This window comes from Triturus cristatus, chromosome 2_1 (genome assembly GCF_964204655.1).
Source record: "Triturus cristatus chromosome 2_1, aTriCri1.1, whole genome shotgun sequence".
Classification (NCBI taxonomy): Eukaryota; Metazoa; Chordata; class Amphibia; order Caudata; family Salamandridae; genus Triturus; species Triturus cristatus.
In genome coordinates this window covers 256,127,008-256,142,264 of record NC_140581.1, presented here as the reverse complement: position 1 = coordinate 256,142,264, position 15,257 = coordinate 256,127,008, and the positions used below count along the sequence as shown (strand labels likewise).

Sequence of the window (15,257 nt, the reverse complement as noted above, 5' to 3'; positions counted from 1 at the left end):
GAAGGCGCTTTGCGAGAGGCACGGCATTTAATTAATGGAATATAGGAAATCACACACATAGTTGTCAGTGGGGTATCTGCAAAACGTGAATGCAAGAAGAAGTCAAATTACATAAGAGCTACACCAGAGAAGGTAACAAAATTAGAAACTAAAGAAAGAAGTGGTCAGGTGTGTGAGAGCGTGTGTGTGTGTGTGTGTGTCTGTGTTTGCCACTCACAACTGTATAAGACAACGGAATGATTGATTAGCACAAACAATAATCTAATTAATGTAAAGTGTGTCATCCCAGCATGACAAACACCTGAAAAAAGAGTCACAAAATGAGAAATCAATGAATATGTGAGCATACCTGCATGATGTAAAGGTGTTTTTCCAGTGCTGTCAGTAAATTCTGGCGGGCACTTAAACTACAAGGTATAAAAAACAAAGTTATAAAGCAGTAGTCATTTACAAGGTGAATATTCCAATCACTCAGGGTCTGATCCTTTTCTTTCCACACCTACCAGATTACAATAACGGAAAATAAAGGAATACAATGGGCTTGGTTATATATATGTAAGTAACTTACCACTTTGGGTAGAACTAGAACTTTAAAAAGTACACATGTACAGCAATATACATATCAGTTACAGTAACAACACACATTGGCGCAAAAATAAGACAAAATCGCTCGCATTTACAAATAATTTGGTTTTGTTTCATTTGGGTGACGTCATTTACCATTAGAGTGGGGGATTAGAGGTATGTATTCCAGGGGGCAAGTGAGGGTATATTAGATTCATATTCCTCAAATAATGGTTGTGATCTCCCCTCTGACCATGGTAAAATTGGTATACACCCGATTAGTCCATTTAATTTACTTACAGGTCCCTAGTATATGGTATTAAATGTATTAAATGTAGCCAGGGCCTGTCAATTAAATGTTACTTGTGGGCTGCAGCACTGATTGTGCCACTCACTATAGTGCACTGTAAAGCACGTCTAAGGGCTGCCAATGCTGCCCGTAGTGCAGTTTTAAACAGTCATTTCAACCTGGGAAAACAAAATCTTTTGCCAGGTCTAAGCCTTTCTTTTTTAGTGCCTATGAGTCAGCTCTAAGGTGGCTATAGGAGCTCAAGGGGCAGAGTGCACTGTATTTAAAACATAGGGCACATGTAATTAGGTTTTACATGTCCCGACAGTGAAAAAAAAACAAACACTGGATTGCCTTTTTACACTTAATAAGTGAAATCTGTTCTGGGAGCAGATAGAGAAATACTTCTTCCACTCTTTTGAATTGCAATTTAAAATCCTCTTTAATGCTAAAGTTGGATTTTTAGTTACTATTATAATATTTTTGACCTCATTATATGTGGCTTTCAGGGTCACATAACTGATAATGGCTCTCCTGTGATGTGATATGTATTTCTTCCAGACAAGGGACAAAAAGACCTTGGGTATGGGGGAAGGTGTTCCTCTCATGAACGTGATGGCCTGGGGGTTGTACTAAGCACCTCCTGAGCTTTAAAGAGTAGCTACTTCCTGACTTCTGTAGCTGACTGGTCTGTCACTGGCAAATGCAGTTCACACCGGGACCGGCCTGCCCTTTTTTACTCTAGACAGATTAGAGACAAACCATGGGGAAGGGGAAGAACTGACCAGACTAGTTTAGAATTAGATAAAGAAAGTGACCCCCACACGCTAGCATCGGGTATAAAAGTGGTTTCCTCAGAACCTCTCATCAGAACACGCCTGGACTTGTGAAGATTCAGGAGAAGGACCGCCCTGCTGTCTGAAGAAGGAAGACTGAACCTGCTCACCTTGAACCCAGGATCTCAGAACAGACTCCATGGGTCAGTTGGCTGACCTCCTGTATGAGCTACGGGGACTCAACAAGCTTCCTGAGGCATTCTCCGGAACTACAGAGTGGACCAGCACCAACTGAACCTGCCTGGACCCTGCAGCTGGCCTCTGCTGGAGAGAGTCCTGACCCACAAGTGCTGCCACCCCAGGTCCAAATCCAGAAATTCCAGGCACTTTGAAAATGAAATCGACTGCTCGCATCTCCCGCCAGCGCAAAGCTCTGACGGCAACCTGCTCTTTGTGTCAGAAACGACCGCCCGTGTCTCTCACAAATGAAGTTCCGACTGTGACCTGATCTTCGCACTGACAATCTCCTTGCATCTCATGCCAATGTGAAGCTCCGGCTAAGACTGCTCGCATGTAACTGGACTGTGTGAAAAGAAAAAGTTTTCAATGGAACGAGCCTGGTCCGTGATCCTACTCATGCTTTGTCGCAGTCACCCTGAACTTGTGACATTGACCTGGTCCAGCGTGACCAGATACACACAGTTGGTGCTTTGTGTTTCTTGGTGCTATTTTTGCCTGAAACGGTTTTTTGTTAGTTTTGGTGTCATAGTAGTTATAACATTTTACTCTATTTCCCCAAATTAGTGTGATATTTGTCTTGTGTTAATTTTTCACTTTTTTTACTGTTTGAGTGCTGCACAAATACTTTACGTATTATCTCCAAGTCAACCTGACTACTTTTGTACCAGAGGATTATGCATTGGTTTAATTAGTGACTTTTGTGATTCACCCGGACAAGGATTGTGCTTATTACTTGAGTGGTGCTCTCTGCCTTCTCAACTAATACCCCAATTTCTTGCAACCCCTTGCTGTCAACTGTAAGATTCCAGAACACAATAGGAATCTGGCTCTAAGCTTTCACTTGTTGCGGTATCACGTCCTTAACAGCTTTTCATATTTCATGTTATCACCATCATTAGAGTCTCAAAAGTATTGCAGACTGAGTGCTGCATCTCTTGTGGCAGCCTTCTGAACCCTTATTTATATTTTTGGAAATGCTGAAATATTAGTCTTATAGTGATGACTTTAAGTGCCTAGCAGGCCTGTTCTTTGTACCTCAGAGACTGAGCGAGGAGAAGACTCATGCTCTGTATCGCTTTCCAAAACATCTCTGTGCAACAGTTTTGTTCACGGAGTGTGCTGCTTCCTGATGAAAAGTGTAGTGGAACGATGAAATGGACACTAACAGACACACACAAGGTTTGAAGGTTTCCTATGGTCAGCATTTATACAGTGCACATCACACAGCAGGCTTCTTGGTACTGACGTTGTGTAACACTTCACAATTAGGACATCTACAAAGAGGTCACTTAACTACTGACCCAGCAGCTATGTAAAGAGGTCTGCTGTAGTATCTGAACAAAATCTCAAAAAGGGGTATTCCTGCCTGATTTTCTCCATTAGGGCATTCAAGAAGCTTGGAGTCAACAAGGAGAAACTTCTTCCTCCCGCTGTCTGGCACTGACACCACCTGCACAAAGGTTTGCTATACAAGGACTTTGGTACTACTAACCAACTTCGCTTTTCCAGGCACTTTGATTGATAATGCTATAGTATGTAGCGATTTCTTGACTAGGTTTGGAACCGCGAGTGGCTTAACTAACCGTCCACAATAAGCCATTAGTGCTATTAATTTCTTTCTGAAAAACTGTTGATTGTTGGGCGGAGAGGTCTTGCAAGCCTCCTGGCCGTGAATAGATTGCCAGCCATCCCTCTTCTCTTCCTTACGGCCCTCTGTTTAAACGCTCAGCAATTGGCAGATGTTGCCATAGTTTTATCTTCACTACATGTTGACTTTTCCTGAGACATGGCATGAGCATGGTGTGTGGTTAATTCTACTGATAAAGCATAGTGAAAAATCAATAAAATATGTTACGGAAAAGAACTGCAGTATAGATGTCGGAGAACAGCAATTAATAATTAATGTAATTAAAACATATTTTGCATAACCGAATGCTAATGCTAGAACTGAAGCTGTACCTTCAAATGACTGTTTCAACTAGTAAGGTATAAATAATCCAATTACATACTAGTTGACCGTCCCCCATGCAAAGACCGAGGAGCCTACTAATAAAGGTAAATCAATGTATGTGGTTTCACTACAAGTACATTTACTCTTACACTTTTGAGTAACTTTATTGCTTTTGGCATTTACAATTTGTACTCAAAAGTGTAGGCTTACATGAGTCAAGCTCCTGAAATGGGCCAGTAGAAAAGTCAAATACAATCATAACGTTACTACTTATAGTGGCTTTATGACAGTATCTCATGTTCTGCTCAAGTATAGATAAAAGTTTCAACTTTTATTAAACTTTCTCAAAATGTGAAGATATATTTACCTTAAATATTAATGCTCATTAACTTTATACATTTATGGTAAATGGAGGAAAATATATTCTTATATTACAGCATTAGTAACTTCATTATTTTGAATAGATTACATTAAAATAAAATCATTTTTCTAAGGTTTAAATTAAGAAAAATATTTCCTTCCTAAAGTTAAAATATGATTATTTTATTGCTTATAAACAATTATAAAAAGTGATGCATATAATTAAATAAAAGTAATGTCATTAGTTTTCATATAAATTAATGTTTATCCTTAAAAAGTTATTTTTAAAAAATTATGTTTTATTTATAGATTGAAATATAGAATATTTTTTACATTAAATTACATGTATGTATATTTTTAAATAGTTTAAATAATGTGATTTATTTTAACATTCGTTCTCATGGAGTTATTTTAAGTCCCTACTTCCATTCTTTTCTAAGGGAGGATGTTGCAGTACAAGTAGTTGGTCAGGTGTGGTGCTGGGCTTACTCTATCTCTAAACTGGAGTACATTTAAAACTGTGTTGGGTACTTTTTGGCTGAAGGGCAGTTTGAGAATAGCTATGTGTTTACTCTTTTGTGGGTGGGTGCATATGTCTCTCTAAGCCACTCCTTTGTCCTCTTTAATCCCCTGGCTACTCTCACCTTAACCTCTCCCCTTTAGTAGTAAGTATTCACCATTTTACAGCCATTTACCTATGTTCCTAGCCCATATTTACTACTAATACATGTACTTACGTATACAGAGATTTCCAAGGATGGGGCACTCTGCAAATAAAAAATGGGAAAGGCAGAAGCGTAGACCGCATGCAGATATGTAAATAGCATTTTGCAGTATGTTAGGGACACTACTGTAGTATTTCTAAAAGTACTACAAAATGCGGCTTGTGAATAGGACCCTGAATGCTTACTCTGGTGCAAAGGCGAGAGACCACGGGCTGCAATTGGGAAGCTGCAGTATGGGACTTAACTTCCGCCTTCCTCATCTAAAAGTCGCTCTAGTGAGGGGGGAAGATTTGGCAAGGCAAAAATAAACAGTAGGGCCTAGCCATGCCGAACAATTTGTAGGTCCCACCTGTCACACATTATGGATCTCCACACTGGGATGAAGTGCCAAATCCTGCTCCCCACAGGATGGGTGTGCACCGCTAAGGGCAAACTAAATCAGCTTGGTGACTGTTGGAGTAGGGGAAGGGTACTGGGAAGACTGATGTCCAGGCTTACTAGAGTAGGATATTAAGTGAGAAAATCAGGATCCCCAGTAGCCGATCTGTGATGCCTGGCCACCTGCCTATTAATCGGTGGGAAGGAACAGAGCTTTGATCAAATGAACATTAAAGTATCGTTGACTGCTTCATTAAAAGGGAGCAAGACATCAGACATGTCTGACCAGTCTGCACAGTTTCCATTAGGAAGTTTGTTGTGGTCTCAGCTGAAGGCAGCTGCAAATCTAGGGCCTCCGCTGCAAGTCGTATCACTGCTGCAAGTAATCCACTCTCTTCCATTAGTGGTCCAAGTGGTAAGCCAAACCCCATTTCAGGGGAGGTATCGAGCCCACTGGCCTCTCGTAAGTTCATGAAAAAGATGACATCTGTACAGTGGGGAAATCAGAGGGCAGGAGAAAACCACTGTCCTCTTCCACCATCATATTCATGAGGGGGTGCACCCTGTTCAGAGTCAGTGCCAGAAAGATGATGATGCCTCTGCTGGCACATCGATCTTGGTAGAGGTACTGGAATGAAAACCGGTTGCGCTTTTGTATTCTCACCGCATGACATGCGTTGAGAACAGGCTGAAGTAGGTTTGGTGTGGGACATCAGAATCAGCACTCGAGGCTCTTATAGCGCTTGTGGCATCAGTGCTAGCATTAACGAGGAAAGGCCTCGCATACGTCTAGGAGCCAGAGTGGACATGTGTACCGGTGTTGGTACAAGGCCTGGAGCAGGTCACAGAAGTCAGATGGTGACAATGAGAGATCCTCTAAAAGGAACGCAACTGGAAGGCACTTTGCCTACTTGGGCATGAAGGCACCAAAAAATCGGCAGCATGGCCTCCTTTAAGGCATCAATCTGCTACAGTTTTGCCAATGGTTTTGGAAATTCTAAGTGCACTGGAACCAGTTGAGGAAATGGCTTGGTGACCGGAGAATCAGACAGAGACTGACCGACATTGAGATGCCCTTGCGCTTTCTCTTTGGATTCAATGTTGGGATGGGCTTCTCTTTTTTGTGTTTGCATTTGGACTTGGACTTACCAGAGGGTCTTCAACCAAGAAGTTAACTTCGTACACAACCTCGGGGGCAAGATCAAGACCATGCCCATGCCTTGGAGCAGAAGCAGGACTTACGTGAGGGCCACAACCTTTTCTTATGTTCAACAACATTCTACGTTGCTTCTTTGTTCTGGTCGCCTTTGGGTGGATAAGGGTACATTTGTGACAAGACTGAGTCATGTCTCAAGCCCAAACACTAGAGATACACCTGGTGCAGGCCCGGACCGACATCTGCTTTATACATTCACGGCTTGGTTTGAAACTTTTCGTTTTTTGGAGGGGCATCCTTCCCTACCACACTGGATTTATTTCAGAAGTCATCGGAAGACCAATGAAATTGAGAGGGGAGCTTTGGATGGGTTTCAGAAGGTGAGGAAATAAAGGAACTGATGTCAGCATGCAGAGGTGGCGCCTATAGGAGGCTCTGTTCTGCCCATTCCAGGGTGCTACAAACCCAATGGTGACCCACAGGGTGCCACGAAGCAGCATGCAGGAGTATTGCTGAAGAAAAGTTTCTTGATCCAGTCTTGCTCCTAGAGACTGATCTAAAATGAAGAATCAGGGGTTAATAGTATCCATTAGAAATACTTATTCCAGCTTTTCTCTGGAATAATGTTTCAGGGTGGGAAAAAACGTGCCAAATGTTTTGCCAAAAAGTTTCTGAATGTTGACCAACTTTTTGTTGGCAACCAACCAGTAATGCCTCATGTAGCCAGAGATTTTGTCGACTTCATTATTTGCAAATGCGCTGACTGTTGTAGTAAATCCAATCGCAGGCCAAAATGAAAGCAGAACCTGAATCTATGAATCAAGATCAGGAAATTTCAGCGTGGCAAACAGTATTTTAAGCAAGTAAGCACAATTTACAAGCACACCGTGTGGATTTATTACGAAAGATGTAATTAGTTTTAACCATTGCAAAGAAGCAAAATTTAAGGTAATTAAATCCTGCATGAGTCTGATGGTAGAGGGTGGATGTTTGATCAGTTAGCTCTTGTTAAGTATGAAAAGGTTCTTTACTACAGAGTAAACTTGGAAAAGATTACAGTGTATGGTTGGTGTTCAATTACCTTTATGCTTAATTTCTTTCTGTGTATGTATGGAGGTGATCTTATTTTGGTAACATTAAATCCCCGTTTTCTTGATTTATAGGGAAAGAAATCAATGTACAATGCAAGGAGTCATTTACGAAGGATTATTTTGTAGATTACAAATACAGTTTTAAAAACATGAGGAATTTGTAACAGTGTTTGAATTGTTTCGATGTTGATATTGCTTTCTTGTACCTGCTTAATTATTTAATAAAATGTATATTAAAAATTCTGTGAATCAGGACACATGTCTGGAGCAGACCAGTTCCAGTTTTTTTTAGGTGGAGGTCAGGGCTATTTAACTAGGGCCGTTTGGATGCGTCTTCCATTCCTGCAATGTGCCAGAAACACCAGCTTCTAGTTACTGAAAAAATGTACTGGGGGAAGGAGAATATATTGTGCTTGGCATCATATAATGGCATGGTATGTATGCTGCCTCTTTATCAATGAAGGCAGCAGACTTGCTTTCATTGAGAAATCTATAAATAAATTGTACTGAAGCAGGATGGGTCCCTGGAAGTGCATGGGGCCAGAGGCATAATGTCACTCTGCCCTCCACAAGAACAAGTTTACTAATAAAATCAACCAGACGGGAAGCAGCCTTTACAACGCGGCCGTAAGCATGTGTGCCATTTCCCCGTAAGCTGAGCTATGCTTGCCTTAACCACACATATGCGTGGATAAGGCAGTCGGCGTTCTGGCTGTCTAAGCAGGCAGGGAGAGGAACCGGAAGGACCAGGACGCGGCGAGGTAAATTGGACAGGGGGAGGATTTATGGCAGGGGGCAGTTTTTAGGGCACAGGACAGGCGGGGGTCTGGGTCGTTTAATGAAGGGCATGGTTTTAGGCTTCAGGCCAGTGGAAGGTGTAGTTTTTAAGGCAGCGTGGGGTAAGTTTTAGGACTCAGGGCGGGGATACCAGGATCGGGGTAGTGTTTGGGACAGGGTTGTAGGCCTCAAGGAGGGGAAGTGGTTGCTGTAAGGGCAGGGCGGGGTAGATTTTAGGCCTCAGGGCGGGGGGCGAGGTAGCGGGCTAGAAATGTAGGGCTTAGGGCGGGGACAGGGTGTCAGGGTAGTGGTAATCTTTATAACCCATATCCTTTTACCAATCATGCCCTCACCGCAAAATTGCGTGGTAAAGGCATGCATGGCAAAGGCATGCGTGGCTTAGACGCATTCGTGATTAGGACGGCGTTGTAGAGGCACGCGTGGTTCAGCCATGTGTGCCTTTGTCATAAAATCCAACCAAACAGAACACATACGGTGTCGGTCACTTTTTGTTGGAAGATGTGCAATCCTTAGGAAGTTAGTAATCACAGACATTCCAGTAATGTACAATATATTATGGTTTAAGACTTCCTGATGGTTTAAGACTTCCTGGTGCTACGGATACAATCACAATTCCCTTAGGTATATTTCCATTTATATAGCACGGTGTTAATTAAAGGGACACAATATGCACTGTCATTTCTTACATCTTTCTCTTGGCATATCCTTGCAAAGTCTGACTCCACGTCAACAAAGTGAGACAATTCATTTTTTTAAATTATTTTACAAATCATTATTTTCAGGTGCCTTAATAAAATGGATCAACTGAAAAGCGCCAGGACTACGACACCAAGATGGCATTAGACGCTCAACTGACACCCAGCGTTCTTGATGACATTGAGTCATCTGGGAATTTACAATCTACGGACCTCGTCGCCACATCATGCACACACAACTGTGAACATTATTGCAGGAGCTCTACCCACAGCCATCTAAAACCACTGTAAATTATAGAATGATTAGTTCCAATCTGCTTTTTGCAAAACAGTTTGGAAGGCTCCCTGCTACAGTAACCAAAGTATACACGATATACTTAAATAGACGATTTTAAAAATGTAATTGCTGCCTTTCTTTAGCATCCTTCAAGTAACAATAGATGCAAGATTTGCCTTGAGCTCTGAGCTTTATGAGGAAACACGTGACATTATCTAACATGATCAGCTTTCACAACCCAGTAAACACGTGTCCATGCTACCACTGAGTCTTCGGACATCTGCTGAGACTTGACACTATCTGGTCACTGATAACTGTAGTGTATCTACACGGAAACCATACATCTGATGAACCATGCCGGCAGCAGCAACAAAACAGAACAAGCGACAGCTTCAAGATTTAAAGGAAAAATCAATTCCACAATATAGTCTGGTCGGTCGTAGGCAAGGGGTGGGCTGTTTTTTTTAGAATCAGTCACAATGGGACCAACTCGCTTTATGCAAAAACAAGCACACAAACAAGCAAGCATCCTCCTACCTTCCATTCGCTGGAGCGTGCTTCTTAATTTCTGGTGCTCGTCCGGGCATTACATTTGTGATGCCTGGACAGAGGGGAGGAGAGCGAGGTTTGCAGTCATGGGGTTAGTGATGGATGGAGTTGGGGATGTGCCCGGATAAATCGCAAACAGCCACTCAAGTCTCCTGAAAGCAGTTTGCACGTTAGGAATAAATAACGTTAACAACCGAGTCCGTTAATAAAAACAGAGGGATTTATCTTCCGGCCTATCCTAACAAACTGGCTCCATCTCCCGCTCGACACTGGCCGAGGAACAGTTGGGCCTCGCCGTGGTCTGTCCAGGCCAAGCCCGTCTGACATGGCGTGTTTCCTAGCTTTTCTTGTTCGCCATCGAGGGTGTTTTACAAAGTGCGCAGCAAGTGGGGCACGAGGGGTCTCTGAAGAGGAGCGCACGCGACACTGCCAAAGAGGAGCGCGAGTGTGACGTCATTACCTGCAGGAGCCTCTTGACGCACTCCGGGTGGGCGTTCTTTGCTGCAAGGTGCAAGGCGCTGTGTCCTGAGGAAACAAGAAATTAAGGCAGCGATGTAAGCAGTGCACCCTGAGCTATTCGCATCACCAAGACAACCACAAGAAACAGCATAATCCTTCCACGTATGCACACAGGGGTTTTTCATACCGACACGCGTCACACTCTCATTCCGAGCGCCGACCCTCGTTGCTATACGAGAGTCGAGAGAAAAGCGCCCTTTGCCAAGAATCTCACGGCTGCTTCCATGCTGTAACCAAAGCATCGATCTGTGCATTCCATTTCTAAACAACCTTGACAGATGCCATAAACGAATGTCATTAAAAATGATGGGAGTTCGAGTGCATATAAAGCTTCCAAGAATTTTACGAATTGAACATTTAAAGCTAAATGCAGTTTTAACGGCAGTAAAGAGGACCACATATAAAGATATCTCTGAATGAGTAATATTTAGAGGTTTGCACAACTCTAGGTAGGCGGGCGTGGGAGGGATGTGTACGTCTATGTGATGTATTTGTAGAGCGCCAACTGTTACCCCATGGGGCATCCTGGCACTGGAGGTGGATCCAAGGCAAATACAAACAGCTTTGAAGTGGTAAGGAAGGATGGGGGGTGGGTGGGGGTTCGTATAAAGGTAAGTTTTCAAATGCAGCTTATTTTCAATATGTCTTTATAATCAGTTACTTGCACCTCAGTGTGATATGATTCTGACACATGGGGTTGGTAAGTGCAGACAAAAACAACGGTGTAATATAAATAATTGATTACAGAGGGAAGGAGTGCACGTTCCACGTCACTATATGCAGGGCTTTAAGTGGGATGAAAAAACTGGGAGGGGTCTGTCAAAGAGGCGTGGCCAGTGTAATTAAGGGCGTGGCTTAAAAACACGTACGCTAAAAATCTGTGTACAGCATAGTGTGCCGCCCGACTTGTATTTTGCTGTTTCTGTCACTGCATCCAGATATATGACACAACAAGTAACATCATACTTACAATAAGTCAGGACTATTGGCTTTGTCAATGGTTTTTAGTTGTATAAGAGAAATAAGCAGCAACTATGGCTTGTATATAATATTGAAAAAGCTTCCACTTCAAGCCCTGGTGATATCACAACGATGTTGCTGCTCCGAAGTTTCAAAAAGAGAAGGGAAATCCAGAGAGAAAATGACTCTCTTTAAAGGATTTCCCTTCTCCTACAAGGCCCACTTGGCATGACGTCATGCCGTAACTTCTCCACTGGTGAGAAGTGAGCAGTGAGAGCAGGCATACATCGATGCGTGTGCTGTCTCGAAACGGGTCTCTATTGGGCTCTGTTTAGCGCCCTGGCACTTTTTTACGGACTGCAGTGACAGCAGACTGCTGTCACTGCTGTCCGGAAAAAAAGGACCGCCTGTGCCAGGGCACAAAACAGAGCCCGATAGAGACCCGTTTCGAGGTCCCCTTTAGAAAACTGCCAGTTCTCAGACCCGGTGAGACCCGGCCCACTTAAAGCCCTGACTATATGTCAAATAAGGTCCTCTCTGGCACCAGGCATTTTTGATTTGAAGGCACACTAGTGATACAGCCTAACCCCGGGATGTCGATCTGCATCTCTCATTGGCTGCAACTTGCACTATAAGTTATGTTATATATGTGTTTTGTAAAGCGCAGCAATTACCAGGAGGCATCTCGGGGCTGCAGGATACGGAGAGGTACTTGTTCGTTAGTTGTTAAAGAACCAGGTTTTGAGTAGTTTTTTGAAGGTAAGTTAGTCTGGCAAAGAATTAATGTGCAGAGGGAGGGAGTTCCAAAGTTTTGCAGCGCCTACTTCGAATCTTCTCCCACCCCATGAAGACAGCCTAAAGGTAGGAACGGCGATCTTCAAGGCAGGGCTAGAACGTAACCGCCTTTCCGGCAGATACCATCTGAAACTATCTTTGAGTAATTTGGCGCCTGAGTTGTCTAAGGCCCTATAGGTAATACATAGGGTCTTAACGTTCACTCTGTTTTACCGGGAGCCAGTGTATCTCCAGGAGGAGACTGAGATGACGATAACTTGTTAAACATTAGTTCCACTTTGTTACGAAAATGGGAAGCCAGATTATTACAGAAGGAGGGATTGACTTCTGAGGAATTGCTAGAAGGCATTTTGCTAAGCTTCTTTACTGTCAAGAAAAGTTCTCTGATGGAATCTTTAGCTGTCTCTATTTCTTGAGTGAAATAGAGGGATTTCTCTTCTCTGCTCATGGCTTTATAGACTACAATCTCCTTTTTATATTTAGTTTTTTCACCATGATTGTAGCCAATCCTCCAGAGCCTATCAAACTTCCTATATTTCCATTTTTGTTGTTTTAGTCTTTTGGAAAACCATGGGGCCGATGGTTTACAACGGTAGGCTGAGATTGTTTTTGAAGGGGCTAGTGATTGGGCAGAGGAAAGAAGCCAATTGGTGAAATTAGTGGTAAGGTTTCCAGGATCATCAGCTCAAGCGGGCTGTGAATTAAATAGTCACTGACTGAATAAGACAGGGTCAATTTTGGTCCACTGAAGACCAACTTGGTGGATAGCCCACTTCCTAGCATGAATGTGGCCCTGGAGACTGGAGTTATACACAGGTGGTCAAACCCACGCATTGTTTAAATCACATTCCAATGAGAACCCAGGTCTGTTATGTGGGAACCAGCTGCTACCTATTTAGAAATATGTTTAGCCAATCATTTCGTCTGACATTTTCAGAGAGATACTATATCACAGGCGTTTATACCTCCAAAACTAGAAAATTAACCAGTTCAGCCCTGTTTTTTGCAGAGAATCCACTGCAGCTTGCTTTAAAACTGACTGGGCTTCAGCATGAACTGGATTACGTAGGAAGCTTTGCTCCACAGTGTAGGAAGGTGGAATCTGACTATATGGTTGCCCCCACTTTTTGCCTGGTGTTTTGCTGGTTTATGACTTAGTTGGACTGGGACCCTGCTATTCACGGCCCCAGCCTATCTGCTTTCTCTGTAAAATGGTTTCCATGTACATTAGGTACATATCTAATTGGATTCTGGAGTGCCTTACAAGCCCCTAGTATATGGTATACTATGTACCTAGGGCATAGGTACCTCAAAGGCCTACCAGGGGCTGAAGCATGTATTATGCCACCCCTGGGAAGCACTCCAAAATGGCACCACAGGTCTGCTACTGCAGCCTGGGTAAGGGTGTGCTTGCACCCCTTACAGTGGTATAGGCTACCTATATCCACATATATATATATATATATATATATATATACAGACACATATAAACCTATAAGCCACTCCTATGGCAGGCCTTGACAATCCTAAAAGCAGAGAGCTTAGTTTATGTGAGAGGGTGCCCAAGCATGAGCTGAGCCCCTCTGCAGCTTTCGGAAATCCTTCCTTATAGCTGTTCTGTGATACAGCCATACCATATACTCTTAAGTGCATTAAAACCTCGCTATAAATGCTAACTTTGGGATGGCTGCATCAAAACCTGTCGTGTTTGGTGTCAAACCCTTTGGAATACTACCCCCCTGTGAGAAGTTGGCCTGGTATATGATGTTCACTAATTAAAGTGACCACCTTGTACCATGCCAAGCAACCCTTATGGTGTGGTTGTAAGTCAACCTTTTCGGACCAGCTGCCCTAGTGGTAGTGTAGGCTAAGCAGTCTTTGAGGCTAAACTCGTTTAGGCATGTAAAGCAAGCTGTTTTACCATATGTAACCCACCTTTATACCAATGAAAGGACACCACACAGATGTATATTCCAAATATATATGTATTTATTATTCAAAGTATCCCCTAGACTCTTTATCAGCACAGGAGCACAAATCGTTAAACAAGAAAGTATCACAATATACAGAAGTTGCACTTTATATGGATAGGCCCTGGTGGCCGCTCAAACCATATACTAAAATAGTGGTATAAGTACCACGAACAGGAAAGGGAGAAGGCCTAGGGCCTCTAGAATCGCTGGGCCTACAAGGAGCTAACTTCAGTTAGTGACCAGGAGGTCCACGGGTCGCGTGTGCAGTGAGGAAAGTTACAAGCGGGCTCCCATAGGTTTTCAATGGGTGCGTAAAAGTTCAAAAGTTACTGCTAGAAGGGTCTTCTGGTTGGACTACAAAATCAAGACTTCAAACCTAGATACTAGAGATGTTACTCTACACTTGGGCACCGGAGTGCCAGCTTTACCTCACCCACAGGAAGCGGGTGCATAGGTCTCGAAGTGCGTCGGGTTTCGTCTATCTGTTCAATGGAGCCTGACGACAAAGATGCTGCAGGCGGTCGGTCCAGAAGAGATGCGGTGGATCCAAGGGTGGATCGGAAGTGTAGAAGACCTGTAAGCAGAGGGGACAGTGTTCACAGTCACCAGCCAGTGACCAGCATGGCACCAGGTAGGTACCAGGCGATGTCGGGTGCAAACAGGTGAAGAGGTGTAGCTTGTCTCTGCAGCCACGTGGTCCCTGAAGGTCGACGACATCCAGGAGTCGGTTCACGAGCTGTCCCACGCAGGCTCTCGCTGTCGGCGGTGTCGGCGACTCAGAAGAAGCAAACAAGCCTTGGCAAAAGCAGAAGTCGCAGGAATCGAAGAAAGCTGTTAGCTCTGACCAGCAAGGTCAGAGGGGCTGCTCCTTTGGAGGGAAGCAGGGGCCAGTCTGGAGCAACCAGACCAGCGTTGTAGTTTTCAAAAAGGGTCGCCAAGATGGCCACCAGCCAACGGGCCAGGGTCCGGTTAGGCGCGTCGAGTCGCAAAGTGCAGAGGGGCCCCACACAGATCGTGGAGATGCTGGAGGGCTCACCTTTGGTGCAGATGCTGCTCGGATGTTGGGCTTCTCAGGACCCAAAGCACAACTCTGAGGAAGCCTCTGTTGTCGCGCTTGCAGCTTGTCGAGTGTCTTCCAAGATGGCTGGCTCCGCGTGTCTC

General features: G+C 43.7%; 1 protein-coding gene across 5 annotated transcripts in view; it reads right to left on the bottom strand.

Moving 5' to 3' along the window:
- The window catches only part of RAI14 (retinoic acid induced 14), a 486,624-nt gene that overhangs the window by 177,096 nt on the left and 294,271 nt on the right, over window positions 1–15,257 (bottom strand). For all 5 annotated transcript variants that reach the window (XM_085630935.1, XM_085630928.1, XM_085630947.1 and 2 more), the window contains 2 exons: window positions 10,310–10,374; window positions 350–407 (listed from right to left, as the gene is read on the bottom strand). In XM_085630935.1, the coding sequence (XP_085487061.1) occupies window positions 350–407; window positions 10,310–10,374 (123 nt within the window). The remainder of the gene's footprint in view (window positions 1–349; window positions 408–10,309; window positions 10,375–15,257) is intronic.